General features: G+C 52.3%; 1 protein-coding gene across 7 annotated transcripts in view; it reads right to left on the reverse strand.

The window, feature by feature from the left end:
- Nucleotides 1-791: 791 nt before the first annotated feature.
- The window catches only part of MMD2 (monocyte to macrophage differentiation associated 2), a 45,171-nt gene continuing 19,038 nt past the window's right edge, over nt 792-26,924 (reverse strand). For 6 of the 7 annotated variants that reach the window (XM_042921081.1, XM_042921080.1, XM_042921085.1 and 3 more), the window contains exons 2-7: nt 19,343-19,424; nt 17,831-17,991; nt 14,606-14,680; nt 7,282-7,383; nt 6,533-6,602; nt 792-1,836 (exon numbers count right to left, since the gene is read on the reverse strand). In XM_042921081.1, coding sequence (XP_042777015.1) covers nt 1,633-1,836; nt 6,533-6,602; nt 7,282-7,383; nt 14,606-14,680; nt 17,831-17,991; nt 19,343-19,424 — 694 coding nt within the window. In that variant the 3' untranslated portion in view covers nt 792-1,632. Of the gene's footprint in view, nt 1,837-5,226; nt 5,460-6,532; nt 6,603-7,281; nt 7,384-14,605; nt 14,681-17,830; nt 17,992-19,342; nt 19,425-26,924 lie in introns of those variants that run through there. The other variant, XM_042921086.1, reaches the window with a different exon arrangement.

Raw genomic sequence — 26,924 nt, forward strand, 5'->3', positions numbered from 1 at the left:
AGGGAAGAGGGCCTCCCCAGGGCCCCCGCCCCCACAAAGCTTCCTCTCCTCATCCCCACCCTCCAACCCTGACCCCAACTGATGGCGAGCAGACCAGATGAAGGCAGCTTCCAGAGGCTGGGAGTGCCAGCGGAGACACACAGACATGCACACGTGTGTGCACACCCGCACACACCCACGCACAGGCCCGAGAGCAAAAAAATCCCCAAAGCATCTGCTGGCTCAGAACCCGCCTATCTCAGGAATGTGTTGGATGATTTAAAACTGGCTTCGGTACATGGGGATTCCAGATGCTGGGACCCTGAAGTATCCTGGAATGTACTAGAACGAAGCATAAGGCATCCTGTCTTTTTGCCCACCCAACTCTGGTTGGGAGTCGCAGACTGAGGCCTGTCTACCTTGAGACAGAGGTTTGATCCAGAGATTCTGAGATTCCCATTCAGATCGGGGGCTGGGCCTGGATCCCCTCCCGAGTAAATGTCCATGCGCCAGGTCAGAGCGGCCAGCCCAGCCACTGGAGGACGCTGTGAGGACAGGTCCCTGGAGGCCTTGACATTGGGCTGCTGGGGGCTTCAGAGGTGGGAGTATCCCAACACTGGGGACACTCTGCCCAGATCCCTATGGAACCTTCCCTCTGGGGCTCATGGGAGGAGCCTCTCAGGGCCACTGATTGGCAACAAGCAAGAATCACCGAATGTTGGCATCACGAGCCCTAAACGTGGAGCAGGCCAGCAAGTTCCAGGCCTGCCGCACCGCCCCCCCCCCCCCAACCAACGAATGGGTGATATCTTCTCTGGGTTTGTCAGCATAAGAAGAGAACGTCTGCCCCGAGGTTCTCTGCACCGAGAACCAGCGACAGTGGAGCACAAGGTCAGGTATGCTCAGGTTGCCTGCCTTAGTTTCCCCTTACTGCCCCAGACCGCCCACTCCAGGGGCTTCCCCGAAAGGGACAAGGGAGAAGGAGTGCAGGAGGCAAGCATGCTCCCCCACCTGGAGACAGACATTTAACTGGTCTGGCCACGACCCCAGTGCAGAGCACGCCAGGCAAGAAAGGCTAAGAGGCGCCATCAGGAGTGCTGAGCTGCCCTGAGCACCGCCTGGAGGAGAATTCTGATGCCACACCATGCTGCAGTTGATTGGTAATGTCTGCTGTGGTCACAGGTATTCACCATCCCTGATGTAAAGCTGGGTGACTCCCTGAACAGGGCGCGATTCCCCAGCCAGGACTTTGGTAGCAGAGGAGGCCCTGGCCGGCCGGGTACAAACAACCCACTGACTCCCTAACAGATTTCTGAGGACCTTAAGGAGCACATATTGGCCCAGGGTCCCCCCCAGTTTGCCAGGACAATGTCTGCTCCCTTTTCTGAAGACATTAATGTTGTCTGTATTAGGAAACGCTTGCCTAGAATAGAAACACATTACAGGGTTAACTTCTCCTCTGTAAATATGACTAAATGTGTTCTTTCTCACCTGGGACCCTAAGGACGTTCTGGCTGTTACCAACCAGAAGTAGCCTCAGACCCATCAAAAGCTCTGCCCGTGGACGCGCAGACGGGCCTGGGCGCTGTGCTCTGGACCAACGTTCACAGAAACACTTCCCATGATGCTCTGCCCCGTGCAGTCTGGGCCACCTCATTTGGACACCTTGGTCTGCAGGGTGCTGGGCAGATAGAGGTACCTCCAGATGGCATAGTAGTGGGTGCCAGCACCAAATGCCACAAAGAGATGCCAGATGGCGTGGGCAAAGGGGATCCTCCCGTCACTCTTGAAGAACACCATGCCCAAGCAGTAGAAGACCCCTCCGGTCATCAGCTCCCAAATGCCCTCGGTGTTGGGCTGTCGGCAAGAACAAGGGTGGGGTGCAGGTCAGAAGAGCAGGCAGCAGGGCCGGGAGCACCCCACCACCCCCCCTCCCACCCAACGAAAAGAGACGTGCATGGTGAGCCTCCCCAGATTCCCGGGAAGGGTGTCCCCACATGTGCTGTCAATTCCCCCCAGATTAATTCTCAGATGTCACTCGGTTCTATCAAAACCCCAGAGAATATTCTACAGTCTATCTTTTCTAAAAATTAACACATCTGGGTATACACCTAAAAGAAGTGAAGGCAAGGACTTGAACAGATACGTGTACAACCAGGTTCACAACAGGCAAAGCGTGGAAGCAACCACACGTCCACCCACGGATGAATGGATAAATGAACCACTGTTCTTGTCAGTTCACGCAATTGACTATCTCACTCCGAGCTAACAAGGAAGGAAACTCTGACAGGTGCTACCACATGGATGAACCTGGGGGACGTGATGCTGAGTGGCATAAGCCAGACACGGAAGGACAAACACCATAGGATGCCACGCATATAAGGTCCCAGGACTTCATCAAATGCATGGAGGCAAGAAGTAGGATGGAGGTGACCAGGGGCTGGGGGAGGAGGAACAGGGAGTCAGTGTCTAACGGGGACAGAGGTTCAGTTAGGGAAGATGAGAAGGTTCTGGACATGGACGGTGGCGACAGATCCACAATAATGTGAACGTGCTTAACGCCACTGAACTGTATACTTAAAACGGCTAAAATCATAAATTTTATGTATATTTTATCCCAATTTTTTTAAAAGTAGTACATGTCCATGGGGAAACATTTCAGAGAAACCAAACCAAAAATACGAAGAGAGAAGTAGTGAGGGCACCCGGGCGGCTTAGTGGGTTAAGCATCTGACTCTTGATTTCGGCTCGGGTCATAATCTCACGGTCCATGGGATCGAGCCCCGTGCCAGGCTCTGCAGGGACAGCACGGGGCCTGCTTGGGATTCTGTCTCCCTCTCTCTCTCCGCCCCTCCCCCACTAGTGCGCGTGCTCTCTTTCTCTCTCGCTCTCTCAAAATAAATAAACTGAAAAAGAAAGTCGTAGTCCCAGCCTTCAGAGATGAGCACTATTAACAATGGAGTCGTTCGTGGTTAAAGGAACAGCAGAGGGGCGCCTGGGTGGCTCAGTCGGTTAAGCCTCCGACTTCAGCTCAGGTCACCATCTCGCGGTCCGTGAGTTCGAGCCCCGCGTCGGGCTCTGGGCTGATGGCTCAGAGCCTGGAACCTGCTTCCGATTCTGTGTCTCCCTCTCTCTCTGCCCCTCCCCCGTTCATTCTGTGTCTCTGTCTCAAAAATAAACGTTAAAAAAAAAAAAAAAAAGAAGGGACAGCGGAGACTGCGTGAGAACTTGCCACGCCACCCCCCCCCCCCATGCCCCTCGGTCCACTTTTACACGCATTACAGGCTACCGCTGTCAACAGTGCTTTACGGTATCCTTCCAGAAACGTTCTCTCCACGTGCAATACGCAGCATGCACTTCGTACGTATGTACTATGCGCAGGAACGGATCTTTCTCGATCAATCCAGACAAACGGGCTCACGCCATCCCCACCACGCTCTGACTCCATGCTGGATTCACTCCTCTGCTGGGGATCGGTCTGCATTCCCACAGCGGGAGCCGTCTCCATTCTTTTCAGCCGCTGCGGAGCATCCCAGGGGATGCACGTCCGCCAACGTCTGTGCTCAGTCCGCTGCGGGGCATCCCAGGGGATGCACGTCCGCCAACGACTGTGCTCAGTCCTCGAGAGTGTGGTGCCTCCCAGTACTTGCCACGTGCCGGGCACTGCATGAACGGCCTCGGGGGGTTATCTGACGCCACCTTCACCACGTCCTCACGAGGCGGGTGTCACGCTATATGGCGGTCATGGAAACACGCCCACGACACGTGGTAAGCGAGCAAAGCACACTGCAGAGCGGCACATTTCGTGTCACCTCGTCTTTTTAGAAGAAAGCCAAGTCAGCGTGTCTGCAAAGCCACGTGGACTTGCATGTAAATAAATAGAAAGGACACACAGCAACCAGAATGGGGGTTGCAGCTGGGGCGGGATATTGGGAGAAGGCAGAAGGCGGCTTTGGCTCGTTCACATACTTTCAGACTCATTTTTTGCAGTGACTATGTGTTTAAGTATATGCTTACCATATACAAGTATATAAGTACTTAAATGTATGCAAGTATACACGTACTTAAATATGTAATACATAAGTTGATGGATACTGTATAATTTAATATTTATTCCACGTCATTCATAAAATTTAAAACATTTTTAATAACTTTAAGTGAGTCTTTAAAAATTTGAAAATATGTATTTAATATACATTATATCATGTAATATTTAGTATATTTCATAAAATTTGTAAGAATCTGAAAATAAATTCAAATACAATTTTTTAACTTTTTGATTTTGAAAATACTTATTGAATATAAATTATACAATGCAATCTAATAAAATTCATTAGAATTTTGAAAGAAATTTAGTAGCTTTAAATTAAAAAACATTTCATAGAAATTATAAAAATGTAATGTTTAATATACTTCATAAATTTTTAAAAATTTTAAAAAGTAAATTTAAATTTTTCTTTATTTTTTTAATATAATTCATTGTCAAGTTAGCGGACATACAGTGTATACAGCACGCTCTTGGCTTCAGGAATAGATTCTCACGATTCATTGCTTACATACAACAAACACCCAAGGCTCATCCCGACATGTGCCCTCCTCAATGTCCATCACCCATTTTTTAAACATAAATTTAAATTTCTTTAATTCAAAAACTTTTTTGGTAATATAAATTATACAGTGTAATATTTAGTTTAATATAATTCATACTTTTTTTTAACTATTATTTATTTTGAGAGAGAGAGAGCATGAGCAGGGGAACAGCAGACAGAGGGAGAAGAGAGAATCCCAAGCAGGCTCTGTGCTGACAGCCTCAGATGCAGGGCTCAAACTCACAAACCATGAGATCATGACCCGAGCCTAAATCAAGAGTCGGACTGAGCCACCCAGTCACCCCTAATTCATAAAATTTTTTAAATAAGTTTAAATATTAAAAATTTATTTTATTTTAAAATATTTAATATAAAATACACAGTGTAATACTTAATATACTTCATAAGATTTTTAAAAATTTTAGAATACATTTAAAGTATGTTTAAGATTTTTAAAACTTTAAAAATATTTATTTAATATAAATTATATAGTGTAATATTTAATTTAATACACTTCATAAACTTTTTTTAAATTTAAAAAGCAATTTAAATAATTTAACTTTAGAAACTTAACAATATTTAATATGAATTACATAATTTAATATTTAATAGATAACTTAAATATATGTACTTAAATGAAAATAAACTTGGAGGGGGGGAAAAGCAACCTGTAAGAATAAATACAAATCATCGGGAAAATCCTGAGCAGGAGGACTAATGGGGCCACGGATTAAAATGCAATTAAGCTACACTAAGCAAAATGGTCTGGTGCCAGGATAGACAGTCCCCTTGATGAAACAGAAATGAAATCTCGGAAGTAGACGCACATATATGCATGAATTTAACAGTTTCACACAGCGGTTTTCAACGGCAGATAATGGACATCACTGGCTAAGTATTCGGGGAGGAATCATCACGTACAGGAGAAACAAGAGTTAGAAGAAAAGTTACCTATTAAAGGTTAAACCATAAAAGAAACAGGAGAAAATACGGGTGACTGTTATCCCTAAACTTGGGGAAAGGAAGACCTTCCTAACCATAACGCTTAGGATAAAACCCATACAATTTAAAAAACAAACAAACAAACAAACAAACCTGTGAGATTTCACTGAATATCCTTTTGACATCAACCAACAATGACAGTATAAAAATAATAAACTGTTACTTGGCCTAGGGAGGGTACCGGGCAGGCTGAATTTACTGTGCCCACCTCACAGATGGGGCAACTGAGGGTCAGGGAGGAGACGGGGTCCATGCACGGCCACCCAGCTTCTTCTCTTCCTGGGCGGGGGCCTCAGTCCTCTCCCTGCAAGGCTCTGCCCCTCACAGGCTGGGCAAAGCTACCCGGAGATCCTATGCCCCACGGTCTGAGGTTATGGGGGCAGACCCTGGCCTGGCCACTCAGGGGCCACAAAAGCGCTGCCGGCTGCTTCCCCTCTCGGCGTCCATCGCCAGTGACGCCCGGGGCAAGGACGCTGGATGCTGTGGGTACGCCTCCCGCGCTCCATATGGGCTCAGAAAGTGTGCAGTGAAGGAACCTGGTTGCCCTTTCTGGGCTTGGTTTGGGAGCTTAGGATGTGGCAACACCCAAGGGGGTAATCATTAAGTCCTGAGCCTCGGCTCTGCCTCCGTGCCCAGGGATGTTATTATACAGATTTAATTTAGCAACTGGGGACTACGTCCTACCCACCATTCTAATCCCTCTCCGTGGGATTTAATCCTTAAACACACAGCAGGGCTGAAGCGTGGAGGGTCACAGCTCACTGGAGGTTGGGCAGAGTCGGTGCTACAGAGCCGAGGAGTCGAGCCCCCCCCTCCCCAGGATTAAGCCGCATGCTCTACGGCCCCTCTAGACCTCACTCTGCCCGTGTGCCAGAGGAGGGGCTCCGACTGGACAACCCCGAGAGTCACCCCGGGCCCCTCCGGCCAGCCGGGAGCCCCCAGGCCGGGTGGGTGGTACTTACCATTGAGAGGATGACCAGGGCGGGGAAGAAGCCCATGATAACATAGCAGAGCAGCTCCACGAGCTTGTACCTGGCGGGAAGACAAGCCATCTGGGCCTCGGGACAGCATAAGGCTCCCCGTGCTGGGTAGGAGGCGACCCCTGACCGAGTGAGGAGGACTCCACCCTCTGCCCAGCACTCCTCGGCTCAGATGCCACCCAGCTACACGCAGCAGGTGCTGGCGGAACTGGGGGGTCCTGGTTTCCGCCCTCGCGAGGACAGGCCAGGATTGCCAGTGCTGAGTGTGGCACGCGTGTGGGCGCTTGCCACGCTCCAGCCCGGACGGTCATTACCATGTCATCTGAGCACCTCCTCCCGCTGGGCCCAAACAGCCGCCTTCCATCCACCTGAGTGGCCACATCGACTGACACCTGTGTGCCAGGAAGTCAACTGTTCCCTTTTGCTTCTCTGTTTCTGTCTTCACCCGACAACAGGACGGAAGTAAAGGGAGTCCCCGTCATCTGCTAACCCGGTTTAGGGAAGGTGGGTAACACGTGACCCACAGGGCCTTTTCAAAAACCTCTTCAGATTGATCCTACAGGCTGTGGCCTTGGGCCATCCACGGGCCCGAGCCCCAGGATGTCAGGCAGAGCAGTGCCGTCACGCTTCGGAGTCATCTTGGGGGGGGTCTCATCTCCCCAGGAGCAGAGAGGAGGCCCCGCCTCCCCTGGGCTCCCACTCCCACCCCCGCCCCCTCAGCCCTGGCTTACCGCTCATGGAAGAAGAAGACATAGACGGTGCCCACAGAGGCCATGATCCAGACCAGCCAACGCATATGCGAGGCCCAGGGGCCCAGCTCCCGAAGGTTCAACCTGGGAGAGAGCCGAGGGCACAGCCTGAGGGGGGTTCCTCCCTTCCCTGCCACAGGAAGGCTGACCCCAGAGAAAGCCTGTGCCCTAAGGCTCCCCAGAAGGGCCATGGGCTGTCATGGAAAAACCCAAGAAACGCTGCTTGGTACGTGCACACGGCTCAGAGAGGACATTCATCACAGCACGGACCACACAGGAAGAGCCAGAAGGTACCCAAATGTCTGCCAGGAGGGGAAGGGGGACTGGTTATCAACTTCCTGCCTCTCAGCTCCAAACCCCCACTTTCTGCCTGCTCTGAGATAACGGAGACGAGGGAGCCGGACCGAGTCCATTCTTCCCCGGCCGCAGGCACGACGTTGTTGGGCTTTGTCGGGGAGTGCAGTGAAGACGCTTCGCAGGAGGAAAGGCTCTTCCTTCCGGACCCCTGCGGTCCTCCCACCACATTCCCTGGGGAGCAGGCTTTTCTCTCCACTGCTCGGCCAGGCTGTTTCCCCAGGGCGAGCTGCCTGGCGGGGCACGGCTTTCTCTAGCACTTGGCCTCAGCTGTTCTCCAGGTGTTGACCTGGGTGCCGGCGGTACAGCGGCAGGTCCCGGATGCTGCAGGCCCGTGGCCCAGGCCAGGGGGCTGCTCCCTGCACCCTGTCTTCAGCCCCACACACTTGCACACGGGGCCCCCTCCCCCGTCAGGGACTCCCGTCCAGCAAGCTGTCTGACCTTCACCCTGAGCAGCTGTCTGCACGACTGAACCGCACCGAAACGCTCTAGGTTCCTGCAGGGGCCTCTCTAGCTGCTGGTTCCAGGAGCACCCAGCAAACAGCAGCTTCCGCGGCACCGAGCAAGTGCTGAAGCTCGGTACCTCCTGTGGCTGGCCTCCCCCGGCACCCCAGAGGGCTGATTTCCAGCAAGCTGCACCCACAGGCCCCTCAGGAGCTTCTCTGCCATCCCGTGCGCAAAGACCGGACCCTTCTTGGGGCGCCTGGGTGCCTCAGTTGGTTAAGCGACTTCGGCTCAGGTCATGATCTCACGGTTCGTGAGTTCAAGCCCGCATCGGGCTCTGTGCTGATAGCTCAGAACCCGGAGCCTGCTTCGGATTCTGTGTCTCCCTCTTTCTCTCTGCCCTTCCTCTGCCTGTGTTCTCGTTCACTCTCTCTCTCTCTCTCTCAAAAACAAATAAACATTAAAAAAAAAAAAGACCAGACCCTTTCCAATGAGGTGGAAGGTCTGCCCTGGACGGAGGGACAGGTCCATAGTTGTCCCTTGTATCTGCCGCTCCTGGCTTCTCTGGATTTGTCACTGACGCTGGTTAACCAATTCTCCACTATTCCAATCTCCTATTATTAATTCTTTATACCAAATTATCCGTCAGAGCGGTTTGAAAATAGAACTATCTGCAACTAGGTGCATACATCTCCAAGGCATGCCGGCAGGTGTTGGGGTGGGGAGTGAGTGGAGAACAGCAGGGCTGTATTATCTGCATATGTGAAGACAGACCTGTAAATGCACAGACACTGACCGGAGTCCCTTGTCGACGGGGACACGGGAGCTCCATCTAGAAAGGGCCAGTCAATGATGGTTGTGGTTTGGCGGGGGGGTGGGGGTGGGGGGGTGTGGAGGGGTCCTTTCACTTTTTTCTCGAGTGAATTTCTTGAGTGAGAATACCTTCTGTAAAACCTCTGCCCTCCCTGTCCCCACAAAAAAGCAAGTGGCTCAGAGTCCATTTGTCATTATAAAGAAGTTAAGTTGGATGTCCATCGACTGACAAATGGATAAAGAAAAGGTGGTAAATACACAGGAACATTACCCAGCGATCCAAAAGATTGAAATCTTACCATTTGCAACAACGTAGATGGAACTAGAGTGTTATGTATTATGTTTAGTGAAATAGACAAAGACACATGCGCGATTTCACTCACATGTGGAATTTAAGAAACAAAACAGAGGAACACAGGGCAAGGGAAGGAAAAATAAGATAAACACAGGGAGGGGGACAAACCACAAGAGACTCTTAAATACAGAGAACAAACTGAGGGTTGCTGGAGGGGAGAGGGGTGGGGGATGGGCTAAATGGGCAAGGGACATCAAGGAGGGCACTTGTTGGAATCAGCACCGGGGGTTATATGTAAGTGACACATCATTAAATTCTATTCCTGAAATCTTATTACACTATGTATTAACTTAGATTTAAATTAAAAAAAAAAAGTTAAGTCGGGGCACCTTGGGTGGCTCAGTCAGTTAAGCATCCAACTCTTGGCTTCGACTCAGGTCACGATCTCGGGGTCGTGAGATAGAGCCCCCAGTCGGGCTCCACACTGGGCACGGAGTCTGCTTTAGATTGTTTCTCTCCCTCTACCGCTTACACTCTTTCTCAAATAAATAAACAACAACAAAAAAGAAGTTATACTAGAAACCTTAAAGGTAAAAATAAATAAATAACTCGACTCGTTACCCAAAAGAACCATCAGGGAAGATCTTTCTAGATCTCCAAACAAACACGACATAGACCAATGGGTAGGAGAATGAGTAGAGATGGGATGGAGGGCGTGGGCAGAGGAAGGGATAGAAGGAGAATGGGCTGGTATGGAGGTCAAGGGCGAAGGAGGAGTGAGCATCCAACCACATTTTTTACTAAAATATCACAGAGAAGTTCAACTTGACTTTAACAGAAGAAAATGAACCCTTCCCCCGCCTAAAAAAAATGTGAACTTCCAACAAATATTTCTGCTTTTCTCTTTCTACCATGCCAGAGCCCTTCAACCATATTTTACACCCTTTATTTAAGCAAAGACTGTGTGCAGGAATCTTACATGTGGACCTACATCCAAGCTATCAAAAACAAACACAAAAAAATGGAGTTTCCTGACTGAGGCAAGGATGGGGGGAACCCACGGTCATTCACACCCCCACCCCCCGTGGTCCTCTGGGTACCTCCAGGCCTCCACAGAAAACAGCTTGAGAACCAGAGCAATTCAAAGAAAAGTACCCACCAGGGGTGCCTGGGTGGCTCAGTCGGTTAAGCGACTGACTCTTGATTTCGGCTCAGGTCACGATCTCGCGGCTTCTCGGGTTCAAGCCCCACATCAGGCTCTGTGCGGGCACCGCGTAGCCTGCTTGGGATTCTCTCTCTACCTCTCTAGCTGCCCTTCCCCCCCATACTGTTTCTGTCTCTCTCAAAAATAAATAAACTTAATTTTTTTTTTTAATTTAAAAAAAAAAAGTTCCCACCAAAGGAATGTACACCATCTGTCCCACGTCCCCTTTTCACCAGGCACCCAGGCGGTCAGTTTTCCAGCCGGGAAACGGGTCACCAACCTTCTCTATCTCCCCCCTCACATCCAATCGACCCCCACGTTCTGCTCATTCTTCCTCCTGAACGGCTCGCAGACCCAAGGCACGTTACCCGCTCCCCTCGTTCGCGGCACTTAACCACCGTTGTGCTTCATCTCCTGGCTCGGTATTGGGACAGCCCACGTCTGTGTTCCCTGTGAGACCCTAAGTCCCATTAGGGGAGAGAGCCGGTACCCTGGCTTACGGCCTTATCCTCAGCCGCCGGCACAGGACCGGGACAGAGCCCGGGCCCAGTCAGCCGCAGCCGGGGGTAAAGAAGAGAGACGCAGGGATTAAATCAGCAGAGGGGAGGACAGTCCACGGATCGTTCTAGAAATCCATGTCAAAGATAGTTACTGCAGCCGAGCACCAAACTTAGCTCCACTCCACTCGGCCACATCCAAAAGGAAACCTGACATCGCCTGGTTCCCGGCAACCGCAGGCGGTGCGCCGGGCACACCGGGGCTGACCACAGCTGGCTGCGTGGAATGAGCTCCCTCCTCCTGTGGCTCCTGGGGTCTCTCTCCTGCTCCCGGCCTGCTCCAGCAGGCTGCCCCTCCCCCAGGACCTGTGCCTATTCTAGAAGCCTCCAGGCATATGCCTGCCCACCTGAGCATCCGACGGTCAGAAGCATACTGGTTTTGGGGAGAGAAGCGGGTCCCCTCCTGTCCTGAAGCCCAGCTGGTCATGGGGCACCGTCTGCCCTGTCCCCAGGCAGGCAGCAGCGGGGCTGGTTTCTGGGGCGGCGGTGGGCGGGGAGAGACCAGCCCAAGAAACCCCCATCGCCCCAGAGAATAGCCCGAGCAGCCTCCCATCTACACTCCGTGTGCCTCCACACCGGTATGAGAACAGCCAGAAAACCATGGTTCCGTAATCTCCCCAAAACCTGGGCACCACGCAAAGCTTGCCACAGGAGCATGGACACCTGAGGTGCGGCCCCCAGAACGCTGTCCGGCACGGAGAGTAGTGGGTGGGTGGCAACCGTGACTCCGTGGGTCTCACCAGGCACGTGCTCCGTGGAAGAAGCGGGATCGAAAGAACGAGGACGCCACTGACACGAAATAAGCAATCAGGCAAAACTATCGTATGGCGACGGGTGTCGGGGCTGTGGTAACCTGGAGGGGGACGAGGGCGCTGGACGTGGTCTGCTTCAGCTGGGTGCGGGCCGCTGTGTGTGAAAATCGGCTTATTTTGCACAGGGACACGGGTGCACACTCTGCAGGCACGGCACCTACGCTGAGACGTGTTTCCTGAAGCAACAGCCTTTGCGTACACACACAAAACCCACTCAGCAGCACACATAACAGAAGAGAACGCCTCACTTATGATGGCCAAAAATAGAAGTTTCCTAGGCGAGCGGAGTTCAGTAGGTTAAGCATCTGACTTCAGCTCAGGTCACGATCTATCTCATGGTTCGTGGGTTCGAGCCCCGTGTGGGACTCTGTGCTGACAGCTCAGAGCCCGGAGCCTGCTTCAGAGTCAGTGTCTCCCTCTCTCTGCCCCTCCCCTGCTTGTGCTCTGTCTCTGCCTCTCAGAATAAAAAAAAAATAAACATTTAAAAAAAAGAAAGAGGGGCGCCTGGGTGGCTCAGTCGGTTGGGCATCCGACTTCGGCTCAGGTCACGATCTCACGGTCCGTGAGTTCGAGCCCCGCGTCAGGCTCTGGGCTGATGGCTCAGAGCCTGGAGCCTGCTTCCGATTCTGTGTCTCCCTCTCTCTCTGCCCCTCCCCCGTTCATGCTCTGTCTCTCTCTGTCTCAAAAATAAATAAACGTTAAAAAAAATTTTTTTTTAAAAAGAAAGAAAGAAATTTCCTAGGCGAAAACAGAACGAACCTTCCCATGGCTCCCCACCCTTCAGAAGCCCACACACACGTTCTCAGAGCGGCACACCTCCTCCAGGCAGCCCTCCCAAGGCCCCCACGCCACAGCAGCACCTCCTCTGAGCTCCCACAGCTGCACGCACACAGGGCTGTCTTACCACGCCATCACTGTCCTGTCACAGATGTCCATCCACCAGCCAGACCCTCGGGGTCCAAACGCCCACGGTCACCCGGCCACACAGTACGCATTCACCAACCATGAGTGCAATGGCTCAGCCGCCTCCCCAGACTTGTAGAGCATGGCCTGAAGCTTTTTCCCCCAAATTTTTAAATGTCTATTTTTTTTTTTTTTAATTTTTTTTCCCAACGTTTTTTATTTATTTTTGGGACAGAGAGAGACAGAGCATGAACGGGGGAGGGGCAGAGAGAGAGGGAGACACAGAATTGGAAACAGGCTCCAGGCTCCGAGCCATCAGCCCAGAGCCTGACGCGGGGCTCGAACTCACGGACCGCGAGATCGTGACCTGGCTGAAGTTGGACGCTTAACCGACTGCGCCACCCAGGCGCCCCAAATGTCTATTTATTTTTGAGAGAGAAGGCGGGGGGGGGGGGGGGAGAGTGTGCAGGGGAGGGGCAGAGATAGGAAGACAGAGCATCCAAAGCGGGCTCCACGCTATGAGCGCACAGCCCAGTGTGGGGCTCAGACTCACGAGCCATGAGATCATGACCTGAGTGGAAATCAAGAACTGGCTGCTTAGCCTGACTGAGCCACTCAGGCGCCCCGGGTGTGGCCTGAAGCTTAGTGTTTCTTTCTTTCAGAACTTTCCGGATTTACTACTAAATCAAGGTGGAAAACCCCGGGTCACTCGCCGGGGGAGTTTAAAACTGATACAACGTGTGGTGATCTGGCAATAGTTAACCAAATTACAAAGGTTCACTCCCTGCCGCCCAGGAGTCCAAGTCTTGCATTTATCAGACAAAGATCGGGCTTGACCACACAAAGCTGCTGTTTTTGTAGGTCAGAAAAGGCCGCGTCTCAGCAATTCATACGATTGGAGCCAACATATCCGTGCGTGTGTGCTAAATGATACACAAACAACAAGATTCACTGAGGTTCTGTCTCTCTTGGCAAAGGGGTGGACCGTCCCACTGCCATAAATACCCACACACAGGGGACGGCCAGGAAACAGTATGCTGCTGCAGAAAGAAATAAAAGATTGGGAAGGGGCGCCAGGGTGGTTCAGTCAGTTAAGCGTCCTCCAACTTGGGCTCAGGTGATGACCTCGCGGTTCGTGAGTTCGAGCCCCGCGTCGGGCTCTGTGCTGACAGCTCAGAGCCTGGAGCCTGCTTCGGATTCTGTGTCTCCCTCTCTCTGGTCCTCCCCCGACACTCACGCTTTGTCTCCCTCTCTCTCAAGAATAAACAAACATTTTTAAAAACTTAAAAAAAAAAAACAAAGAAAAAAGAAAAGATTGGGAAAATCTTGGGGCACCTGGGTGGCATAGTCAGTTAAGCAGCCGACTCTTGACTTCGGCTCAGGTCATGATCTCGTGGTTCATGAGTTCGAGCCCCACGTCGGGCTCTGCGATCACAGCACAGAGCCTGCTTTGGATCCTCTGTCTCCCTCTTTCTGGCCCTCTCACGCTCGCACACTCTCACTCTCTCTCAAAAATAAATCAACGTTAAAAAAAAAAAAAAAGGCCGCACTTCAATGTACTAATGTAGAGAGGTGTCCCCGGCAACATTACCGAGAACAAATGCGATTTGCAGTTTGTATGGTATCCTTCCCTTTTGCTCTAAAAGTTGGAGGAAAAATAGAAGTATAAACATATACATTTACAACATCACTACGCACGTATGTACATGTGCACACATTTGCTCTTTTAGCACAAAGTAACTCTGGAAACACACACAAGAAACTGGTAATACGTAGTTGCTTCTAGAAGGAGAATGGGCAGAGGGCATCTTTTTACCCACACCCTTTTGTGCCGAGCCAGCATGTCACCCAGCCAAATACAAAAAGGAATTCAGAGAAAAGAGAAGAAGCCAGCCCTTCCCGGGAACGGCACACAGATGCTCACCAGGGCGCGTAGGAGGCCGCTATGAAGAAGTAGATGACCATGCGGTCGAACATGTGCAGGCAACGTTCCACCATCCTGGAGCAGAGAAGGGTCAGGGTCAGGGTCAGGGTCAGGGCCCCAGAGCCACGCCCTGGACAAACATGCTTCCCCGCAGGTGGGGAAGAGTCCGGGCTGGGGGCGGGCTCACCTCTACCCAGCCACGACCCTTGGGCTTCCGGGTCCCCATCTGTGAGTGACCAGAGTAGTGGTTTTCAAACCAGTCTCCCCATGACCCTGGGGGTTGAATGGAGAACCCCCGCAGGTCTCTCGGAGGACCCCCCTTCTCCTGAAGGGTAAGGATGGACCCCCTCGCCTGCACTTGAATCACGGCAACTCTGCATTTTGGCTTTTTTTTTTTTTTTAGTTTATTTATTTATTTTGAGAGAGACACACACACGTGTGTTCACATAAAAAAGAGAAAGAGAGGTGAGCAGGGGAGGGGCAGAGAGAGGCGGGGGGGGTGCGGGGGAGAGAATTCGAAACAGGCTCTGGGTTCGTCAGCACAGAGCCGGATGTGGGGCTCGAACTCATGAACCATGAGATCATGACCTGAGCCAAAATCAAGAGTCAGACCCTTAACTGACTGAGGCACTCAGGCGCCCCTGCATTTTGGCTTTATACACTGGGCTTTTCAAAAGATTTCAAATGATGAACGAATTTGGTGGTTAAAACAAAATGCAACACCAACAAAACCATGTGCCCCCCGCCAAAAACTATGTGCTCCCTCCGACCTCAAAGACCCTCTGGGTCCTGGCATCCTGGTTCAGATCCAGGCTCTGGAGCCAGAAGGCCTGGGTTCGAGTCCCAACCTTACCACTTATGGACTGTATGACCTTGACCTGGCTCCTCACCATCTCTCAGCCTCGGCTCTCTCATCTGTCAAGCAGGGAGGATATCCGCAGCCTGTCACGGGCTGGCCGTGAGGGTCAAGTGAGTTGGTACTTTGCACGCGTAAGAAGAAGTACTCAACAAACACTGGCTGTTTTTGTGTGACCTCACGTTGAGGAGCAAACCGGAGTCCTCCATATGTTTGCCCGGTGTGGTAACCAACCTCCAAAATGGTGCCCGAAGAGCCCCACCTTCTGGTAAGCCCACCCATGTGCAGCCCCCTCCCACGATGAATAAGGCAAACACATGTAACCAACAGGGGGCTGCGGAAAGGATGGAGTGTGATTTCTGAGTCTAGATCCTAAAAGATATTATCGCCTCTGCCTTGTCCTCTTGGAACACCAACTTTGGGAGAAATGAGCCACATGTCTGTGGAGAGGCCCATGTGGGAAGCACCCCGTAAACATCCAGCAGCAACCTGCCAACCAGGTGAGGGAGCCACCTTGCAAGCGGCTCCAGCCCCAGTCAAGCCTTCAGATGAGAGCAGCCCCGGGGCCCAGCACCTTGACTCCCCCAGAGATCGAGAACCACAGCCGGGCAGTTAAGCTCCTGAAATCCTGACTCCGAAGCTTCGAGAGATAGCCAAGGTTTCCAGTTACTCAAAACCTCTGCGATTTAGGGTCATGTGTTACAGAGCGATAGGTAACTAATACAAGGCGTGGTTCTGTCCAGCAAACTTCAGCTCTCAATAAATCCGACCAGGGATTCTACATATGGTTTAACTTCACGTCTCCCTAGAAATAAAAGCGGTAACAACAGCTAGTCCGTATAGGGCAGGGACCATAAGCAGAGCACTGGTCTAAGCAATTTGTGACCAATAACTCTTTAATCCCGCCTAGAAGATAGGTACTATTATGTTCATCCACTCCGTGACAGACGTGGACAGCCACGGGCAACACAGTGACACCACTGGTTATGCGGGCAGTGACTTCAACACACAAGAGGACACACAGTATGGCTGCTTTATATGAGGTCCCCAGAGGAGTCGGATTCACAGAGACAGAAGGCAGGATGGGGGGTGCCAGGGGCTGGCGGAGGGGTGGGGAGTGAGCGTTTAAAGGGGACAGAGCTTCAGTTCCGGAAGATGAAGAAAGTTCTGGAGATGCTGGTGGTGACTGCGCAGCCATGTGACTGTGTTTAATGCCCCTGAGAGGGACACCTGAGACTGGTCAAGATAGTCAATTTACATTATGTGTATTCACCACAGTGTTTTTAAAAATTAAAAGCAAAGAGGGGCGCCTGGGTAGGTCAGTTGCTGAAGTGTCCGACTTCAGCTCAGGTCATGACCTCGCGGTTCGTGAGTTCGAGCCCCGCGTCAGGCTCTGTGCTGACAGCTCAGAGCCCGGAGCCTGCTTCGGATTCTGTGTCTCCCTCTCTCTCTGCCCCTCCCCACTTGCGCACTCTCTCTCTCTGTCTCAAAAATAAATAAACATTAAAAAAATCATAGAACATAAAAATTAAAAGCAAAGAAAAACTTAATTCATTAATTAAAAAATAAAAATTAAAAGCAAAGCAAAAGTATAAAAACGGGAGACTGGGGCACCTGGGTGGCTCCGTAGGAGAAGCGTCTGACTTCAGCTCAGGTCATGATCTCGCAGTTCGTGAGCTCAGGCCCTGCATTGGGCTCTCTGCTGTCATCACAGAACCCTCTTGGGGTCCTCTGTCCCCCTCTCTCTCTGCCACTCCCCCACATGTGCTCTCTGTCCCTCAAAAATGAACATTAAAAAAAAAGAGGGGTGCCTGGGTGGCTCAGTCGATTGAGCATCTGACTTGTGACTTCAGCTCAGGTCATGATCTCACGGTTCAGGGGATTGAGCCCCACATCGGGCTCTGCGCTGAGCTTGGAGCCTGCTTAACATTCTCTTTGTCCCTCTCCCCGCTCACTCGCGCTCTCTCTCTCCAAAATTAAAAAGAAGAAGAAGAAAAAATAATAGTAACCAATAAAAATAAATACAAACCCCAGACTAACGCCTACACCACAGAACTACTGAAGAGATCAGGGGTGATGTCTGCACAGGACCCGGAACCCGGGGTGGTGCCCACAAGGGTCAAAGGTCATTCTGACGGTTCGAGGATCTCTCGGAACGACCCTGGGAGCCGGGGGCTGGCTCTCCGAGGTGCCCACAGGGGAGCAAACGAGCCTCATGTGGGTGAGGTGATCTGCCCAGGCGGGATCCGACCCCAGCCCGCAGAGGCAAAGATCACCGCCCCGGGCCCCTTCTGGCTCAGCCAGCCACGCCCCCTGCCCTGGCCACCCCGCCTGGCACACACCCCTCCCGTGGGCCAGGCGGAACGCACCTGAGGTGTCTCTTCTTCCAGGAGATCGTGTGGAACACGGTGGACACCACGAACAGCCCACAGAGGCCGAGGCCGTAGATCCAGGCAGAGATGGTCTCCCAGTCGTCATCCGACAGGAAGTAGAGGTTGGAGCTGCCGAGGATGCTGGGAATGATCCAGAGCTGGAAGCAGAGTGGAAACAGGTGTTGCAGGACCAGCCTCCCGTGTGGAATCCGGGGAGGGACGGAGACCCCGAGCCTCCTTGGGCACGCCGCCCACCCGTTTCTCTAGATCCACGCCGCCCATCGGAACCTCCCTCCGAGGTGGTAACGTCCCAGACCCCCACCGTCCGATACGGGAGCCACCAGGCACCAGCGGCCACTGAGCACTCGAACCGTGACTGCAGCAGTGAGGCAGCGAATTTTTAATTCTATTTCGTGGCGATCGATCTCAGTTTGTTTCAGCAGCCCACGGAGCCAGCGGCCACCACATGGGGCAGCACAGCCCTAGAGAAGGTCAGGGTACACACGTAGTCCCCGCCTCCTGAAGAAAACGTCCCTCCCCACCAGGTCCGCCTGGAAAACCCCTCACTCGTCACATCCCGGTTTATCGATCACTTCCCGAGAGAAGTCTAGAACTCTCCGAAGCACTGGGGGCGGGGAGTCCCAGAACGTGTGCCCAATTCTGTGTGCCGGGAGCACTGTTTCTAAAGAAAGGGTCTCTGGCAACACCAGTCAACGGAAGGGTAACACCGGTCCCAGAGGTCATTTGAGACGTTCTGGCAAGCCACGTTTTTAAAAGGAAAAACAGACGGAGTTAATGTCAATACTTTATCTGTTCAGCCCGACAGGTCCACAAGACCACGTAATTAACATACACATTTTGAGGAGACATTTTACATCCTGTCTTTCCTGCCAGGTCTTCCCGAGTGGGTGCGTATGTCGCACGCACAGCACGTCTCCAATCAGACGAGCTGCACGTCAAGCACGCAACAGCCACACGGGGCCAGTGGCTACCGAGCTGGACAGGGGAGGTCTAGGTCTTTCGTTATTCTCAAAGGGATCCACTGCCCAGAGGATTTCTTAGGCGAGGCTGGGGTGGAGTCGGTGAATTATTCCAAGCAGGCGGAACATCGTTTGCAAAGGCATGGAGGTGTACCTTCTATCCAGGAAACGGCCCATTCAGGTGCTGGAACCTGAGGGGAAGAGCGTGGCAGTGGGAGGTGGGCCGACACATGAGCTAAGACCTGCCCGGGAGCTCGTAACGGAGTCCAGATGCCGTACAGGTGCTAGGGAGCCACTGAAGGTTCGAAGAGCAAAAAGGGAGGCCTGCTCAGCACCACAGTCCAGTTTCCCCAAATGGCCTTCCCTCGAGATCCCACTCACTCTTCCAAGGGCCACAGAGGACTGGATGTCAGCGGGGACATCACCGTGGAATGGAGATGTTGAGTCTCGCCAAGGGCAGAGAGCCTGCCTCCCCCTGCACCTGGAAGCGTCCCCCTCTCAGCTCCCGGCCCCCCAAAAGCCAACTCACAGCATGGGTGGCACAGTTGGCTGCATGTTCGTACTCGGTGGGCTGGTACCTCTTGTGGGCGGGGACTCGGTGGTTCATGAACCTGGAACGAGAGACATAATTCTTGGAAGCTGGGCCAGGAAGCCGGGAGCAGCTGTGGTCACAGGATCCCCAGGAGGCCTGAAGACCAGGTCCCTCTCAGTGGGAAAAAAGATCCCTCCCCTCCCCATCGCCCCTCCTCTGCCTCTCCCTCCCTTCTTTCCCACCCCCTTTTCCCTCCCACCTTCCTCCCCCTGCTCCCCCTCTTTCCCATCTCCCTCCTCCCCCTCCCCCTCCCTTCCTCTTACACTTTGTTTGGACTACCCAATACCTTGTGCCTAATCCCCAGTGTGGCATTTGTTGCACAACTTTGCTAAATACAGCGTTCTCTCCATTTCCTGTTGCTCATTTTCCTTACTGACACACAGACAGCTCCCCATGGGCACAGCCCAACCCATTCTTACTCGCACACCCGCCAGAATAACCACCACCCGGGAGGGGGCCGAGCTCAGAAAGCGCCCTTAGGCCCCCTCCCAGTGACTCTCTTCCCTCAAGGAAACCGCCCTCTGACACTGTCCTCATAGATTAGCTTGGCCTGCTCTTGAACTTCCCATCAATGGGATCACACAGCACAGACCCTTCTTTGTCTGGCTTCTTTGGCTGCGAGACTCATTCATGTCGCTGGACGCAGTGATGGACCGTGTTCATCGCCGTACGGAATTCCACACACAATTATGCCCCCCATCTACTGGACGTGGACTTTCCAGTTTGGGGCCATCGTGGGGAACTCTGCCTCGTGACCACCGGTGTGCACATCCTCGGTGACCATCTGCCCCCACTTCTGCCGGACGCAGATGCACACGTGGAACAGCCAGTTGACTGTCTTAAGCAATATGCACTCCTGGTGTTCCAGAGTCCTTGGGGAGATTCCTCGGCCCCTCCAGTCTCTCCTTTGTTCCGCAGTGGAGCTCCGAAAGCACAAAAGGAGCCCACTGCAGGGAGAGAAAGCTACCGCGATGAGGGTAGGGAGCGACACCCCCAGGGCGTCCGGCACTCAGCCTGGGTCCGGCAGGCAGGACTCCGCACAGGGGTATCCAAATCAGGCTGGGAAGGCAGGCCTGGCAGGGCGGGGAAGGGGCGTCCGAGAGCCGGGGGGTGAGGTCTGCAAGCACCTGGCTGGCAAGCTGGACCGGCCTGGCAGGGGTCACCTCCTTGGCCCACACGGGCTCAGGATCAGGAAAACGGGCAGTTCCCCCGTTCGTCTCAGACTCACACACCGAGCTTCTGTATGCAGCTGTCATGCTAGCACGGCTCACCGAGACTTTACCGAGCACTTTCTATATGCAGGTACCACACCAGTACAGATCACAGAGCATTTATTGAATGCCTTCTGGGGGCTGGACCTATGCCAGTGAAGTTCACAGGGCATTTATGGAGCACGTTCCATAGGCTGGATCCATGCTAAGTACACTTCACTGAGGATGTGCCAGCGCCTCCTCCGCCATACAGACCACAGAGCACCTATTAAGCACCTTCTGTATGCCGGCTCTACACTCAGAACACGGGACAGAGGGTTGAGACGAGCTCCTCAAGGAGCTCACGGTCCAGAAGGCACGGGATCCAGGCAGAAATCCTGACACCGCATGATTAATGCTTCTCGTCCTTTCGGGAAACACTGGAGAACACCTACTATGCGCTGGCTGGGATTAGAGGAGCAGCACAGCACAGGGTGAAGGCTGCGGAGAGGGGAGAGGGCTCCCAGGGCACAGGCTCAGCACGACGCCCGAGGCACCTGCCTCTGCAGCGCACACCGCAAACAGATGTTGAGGGATGACGGAGGAGTTCACCAGGCGGAGAGGAAAGGGTGCTCCTGGCCCAGGGACCGGCAGACGGGAGTGTGCAGGGCGGGTATGGAGGCTGGAAGGCTGGGGTGTCTCCCAGGGGCTGACATTGCCATACGCTGCCATCTGCCTGACACGCACCGCGTCTGGTTTTCCTGTGCTGGCCCCTCGGCACCTGGACAAGTCTGGGGGTCCACGGCTGCTCCCCCCACCCACCTGCCCTGACAGCTGTTCTCCACCTGCATCAGCTGGCGGTCACTCCACCTGTGACAAGGCCAGGGTCCTGCTGAGCCCATTACACAGACGAGAAAACCAAGACCTTACACGCCAACCCCCACAGAGTCTGACACCCATGCAGGGGCAGACTCGACCCCGGAGCTGAGTCTCTGGGCTCAGGGTCACAGAGAAAAGGGTGGACTCACCCCTGCAGCTGGGGACCCCCCAAAAAGCACAGCCTTCCCGGGAGGCCGAAACAACCAGTCCATCAGCTCACCTTCTCCAGGAAGAAGCTGTCAGTGGCCAAGAGTGGGTTAAGAAGGGACTTAATAGGACAACAAAAGCAGTGTTACGGGCTGGACTGTGTCTCCCCCAAATTCCTACGTTGATGATTCTAACCCCCAGCACCCCAGAAAGTGACCACATTTGGAAAGAGAGCCATTGCAGATATTAGAGTTAAGATGAGGCTCCCCTGGAGGAGGGCGATCCCCCGGTCTGCTACAACTAGGGTCCCTGTGGGAGGAGGGGTGACACAGGGTGGAAGCCCACGTGACGGTGATGGCAGAGACTGCAGTGACGTGTCCACATGCCAAGGCACACTGAGGGTTGCTGAAGCTACCAGAAGCTGGGAGCCAGACACAGAGGCTCCTCCTTCAGAGCCTCCAGAAGGAATCCACCCTCCTGACACCCTGATTTTGGACTTCTGGCTTCCAGAGCTGGGAGACCAGATTTCTACATGCTTAAGGCCACAAAGCGCATGGTCATTTACTACAGCTCTAGAGACACGAACACAGGGATGCACGGTGTTAATTTTGATAGATTCTGCCCCAAAGCCCCCCACGGCGCTGTGCCAACTGGGCGAGGGGGCGGGCAGAGGTCAACTGGGCAGGGACACAGCTGACACCCTTCTCCAAGGTGGGAAACCAGGTCTGGGGCTGAGGAAGTTCCCGTCCACCTGTCGCCGACTTTAACAAACACCAATAAGCCACCCACAGTGCCAGCCTCACGGGTCCAAGAGCGACATTGCGTTGCCGCGGTGACCCATGATGGGCAATCCCTTATTTGTTTCTGGGTTCCACAAAACCCTCCTTGTCTCTGCCCCGTGCTGCAGCCACTGAATGGAGAGAAAGGCGGACAGAGAAAAAGGCCGGCAGACCAGGCCCCGGGGCCGGGGGCAAACACCCAAGAAACAGTTCCCACAACCCTCCAGAACCAAGAACTTTTTCTTTACCCTCCTTGTGGCCTAATTTTTTTCTTTCTTTCCTTTTCCTTTTTTTTTTTTTTTTGCTACTCTGTGTTATGAGTTTGGGCAAATGTAGATGGGCGTGTGACCACCACCACAATCAAGAGTAAGAACAGACCCCTTCGTCCCTCCCAAAATGCTTGCACGCCCCGGGGACCCAACACCTGTTCCCGGCCCCATTACTGCTGCTCTGCTCTCTGCCCCAACAGCTTTGTCTTTCCAGAATGTCGTGTAAATGGAGCAACATGGTCATACCACAGCGTGTTGTTACGTTTTTTACTTTAATATCTAAAAAGAATTTATTTCAATTTTTTTAAATATTTTTTTGATAGAGTATCAGAGCATGAGTGGGGGAGGGGCAGAGAGAGACACAGAATCCAAAGCAGGTTCCAGGCTCCGAGCTGTCAGCACAGAGCCCGACGTGGTGCTCGAACCCATGAACCATGAGATAATGACCTGAGCAGAAGACGGATGCTCAACCGACTGAGCCACCCAGGCACCCCAGAAAGAATTTATTTTAGAAAGTCAAAGCACATTCCCAGATGGAAAGAAACTTTCCATGACAAGCAGGGATTTACTTATTTATTTAAAATGTGTCTAAGACAAACACGTTTTATACAAGAAGAAAACAGACCCTCCTAGATGGTATATTCCCATTCTTGGCAAATTATTTTCAAAACTTCCATCCTTTTTTTCTTTTTCCTTCTGTGTAGACTTTTCACTGCTGAGCACTATTCCACTGTCTGGGCGTACAACAGCTTGTTTATCCGTTCCCCAGGAGAGGGATAAGGGAGTCATTTTTAACAGGAAACACAGATAAAATATAGAATGTTCTAGAACATAGCTGACAGTCAGATAGCAACCTTCAACATTGGGGGAAGTTTCTCTTAAAAGAGTTGATATCCCCAGCAGGCTGTCACTAGTTAAACTAAAGGAGGGAAAGAGGCCTTTCTTCCTCCCCTCTGGAGAACACAATCCCCATTCTTCGGCCAGCCCTACTGCTTAGATAACCACGTGGGCATGGCATTTGTGGGGTGTGGGGAGGGCAAATCCACGAGGAAAGCTCCCCGAGTCAGAGCTGGCAGGGAGGCAAGGGCACAGGCTGAATTCCCATCCTGAACAGGACAGAGCAGGGACTTTGGAGCTTGGCACAGCTGGGTGCAAAATCTCTGCACAGTCACTGAGGTGCTCTGAGACCTAGGAGAAGTTACCTAATGTCTCTAGGCTGCAGCTCCCTTGCATGTATAAGGAGAAACTACTACCTAGCCTACAGATACCATGAGATAATACGGCTCAAGAGCCCACGCGGGAGTGCCTGACACGTACTGGTGCTCAAGGAATGGACATTCTTTTTGCCTCCTCCTGGAAAGCCCCCAGAAAGCCCAGGTACCATTTTCTTACTGGCAGCTGACCCGTCCCAGTACCTCACATTAAAGCCCACCACATCCTTGCAAAGTAGATACGATTATTCCAATTCGGAGATGAAGCTTAAGAGGTTAGGCCAGTTGTTCTCAGCCAACAAAACAGCTGCCCACCGGCTCCACGGCTTCTCTCTCCCCCAGTTCACCTCTCCACGCTGCGTCCCTGCCAAGTTCTGTGGCTCCAGTTATGCAGATTATTGTGTTAGTCCTCAGATCAACTTTCTAGGTGTGCAAAACGGTTTGGGGCCGATCTAGCTGCATTTCAGGGATAAAAGAAGCAGAGAATTTCCGTGCTGCTCCGCCATCTTGGCCTCTATTTTTTTTATTCTAGGTCAGTGGTTCTCAATCTTGGCTGCACATGGATGGGTGGATCCATCCATATGACAGGATATTACTCAGCCACAAAAAGGAATGACATATTGATACCTGCTACACATACAAACCTCAACTACATGATGCTGAGTGAAAGAAGCCAGATACAAAAAATCACCTATTACAGGGGCGCCTGGGTGGCTCAGTCAGTTGAGCATCCGACTTTAGCTCAGGTCATGATTCCACAGTTTGTGGGTTTGAGCCCCACGTCGGGCTCTGTGCTGATGGCTCGGAGCCCAGAGCCTGCTTCAGATTCTGTGTCTCCCTCTCTCTTTGCTCCTTCCCCACTCGTGCGCTCTCTCTCTCTCTCTCTTTCTCTCTCTCTCTCTCTCTCAAGAACAATACACTTAAAAAATTTTTTGTTTAATTCTTTTAAGGGTCTTGAGGGAAGATAAAGATGGACTGACTGGGGGCGCCTGGGTGGCGCAGTCGGTTAAGCATCCGACTTCAGCCAGGTCACGATCTCGCGGTCCGTGAGTTCGAGCCCCGTGTCGGGCCGGGCTCTGGGCTGATGGCTCGGAGCCTGGAGCCTGTTTCCGATTCTGTGTCTCCCTCTCTCTGCCCCTCCCCCGGTCATGCTCTGTCTGTCTCTGTCCCAAAAATAAATAAACAACGTTGAAAAAAAAAAATTAAAAAAAAAAAAAAAAAAAAGATGGACTGACTGCCTGTCAGACCCCAGCATTGTACCAAGTGCTGGATTTCTGGGCGAGATAAGGGTGTCCTGAGATACATGCCGATGTGCTTGAGGATGAAGTGTCCGAATGTCTGCAGTTTAGCCTCAAAAGCTTCAGCGCCAAGAGGAAGTGATAAAGCCAACACGGCAAAAGGTTAATAGCCGGTGACTCTAAGTGAATGGCACTCGGGCAAGTTCATGGAACGTTTCTTGCAACTTTTGACTACAAGTTTGAAACTTTTCAAAATAAAAGGTTGGAAGGAAACTCTCTGATGCCAATGCTTTTATGATGTAAAGACTTAAACAACGAAGACCAGTCCTCTGCCAGGGCGTGATCTCACACCCATGACTGTCACACCGGAGACAGCAGAGGGAATTTCTGGAGACGGAAGCACATGAGGAGAGGAGGAGCGGGAAGGAGGAGGGGTGTTCAGAGGCAGGGAGGGAGCCCACCCGGCTGGAGTAGGAGCTGAGCCGGGGCAGGGGTCATGAGGTGATCCCAGTCAAAGGGATCACACTAGGTGATCCCTAGTGTTCCAGCATTCTCTGTGTCTCGCAGGTGAACTGAGTCATGGCCATCCTCCAGAACCATCCCCACCTCATTCTCCGGGAGCCCTGACCCTTCACTCAGCACATGGCTGCCCAGAGCAAAGGAAAGCACTGAAGGATGGTATGTGGACTGCGGCTGTCTTCCCACATCACCCGACTATCACAGGGCTGGAAGAGCTGTCTCGGCACCTGCGAAACGTTGCCTTATGCCCACAGCTCCCTAAAGACATTACGGATGTACCTTGGTATTACAGACCCCAAATCTGAACATTCTTTCCCCAAATTTGGCCACTTTTAACTGATCGTGAAAAGCAGAAAATAATGTGACTTTATTAAATCTTCTCATTGGCTCTCTCACTGTCCACAAGACAACAGCCATCCTTTCCAGTACATTTCCAATTAACTGACTGTGGAACTAGCTGGTGGGTAGGTGGGTAGGTAAGCAGACCGAAGAGAAGACAAATGCTTTCTCAGACAAATAACTAGTTAGGTAAATATTTGTCTGGAAGAATGGATGGATAAATGGATAAATGGGGAGTCTGGAGGATGGGTGGAGGGGATGGATAGATGGATGGGGGATGGATGGACAGAGGGGAAGGATGGATGGACAGAGGGGAAGGATGGATGGATGGATGGATGGATGGATGGATGAGCTACTGGATGGCTGGTTGGATGGGTGGCATATAAATGATGGATGGAGGGAGGGATGGATGGATGGATGGATGGACGCATGGGATGGATGAATGAAGGGGTAGGTGGATGAGTATGTGAGTAGAGAGATAGGCACGTAGCTTGGTAGAAACATAAATAGATAAGTGGAAAATAGATGTCTGAATGGATGGAAGGATGGATGGATAGATGGATGGATGGATGGATGGATGGATGGAGAGATGGATGGAAGGAAGGATGGACAGATGGGTGGAAGGATGGATGGATGAACAGACGGACAGGGGGATGGGGGGATGGATGGATGGATGGGATGGATGGACGGACAGACGGGGGGATGGATGGATGGGATGGATGAATGAAGGTGTAGGTGGATAAGTATGTGAGTAGAGAGATAGGCACGTAGCTTGGTAGAAACATAAATAGATAAGTGGGAAATAGATGTCTGAATGGATGGAAGGTGGACGGATGGAGAGACGGATGAAAGGAAGGATGGACAGATGGGTGGAAGGATGGGATGGGATGGATGGATGGATGGATGGACGGACAGGGGGAGGGGTGATGGGAAGATGTATGGATGGAT

Source organism: Panthera leo, chromosome E3 (assembly GCF_018350215.1).
Source record: "Panthera leo isolate Ple1 chromosome E3, P.leo_Ple1_pat1.1, whole genome shotgun sequence".
Lineage (NCBI taxonomy): Eukaryota > Metazoa > Chordata > Mammalia > Carnivora > Felidae > Panthera > Panthera leo.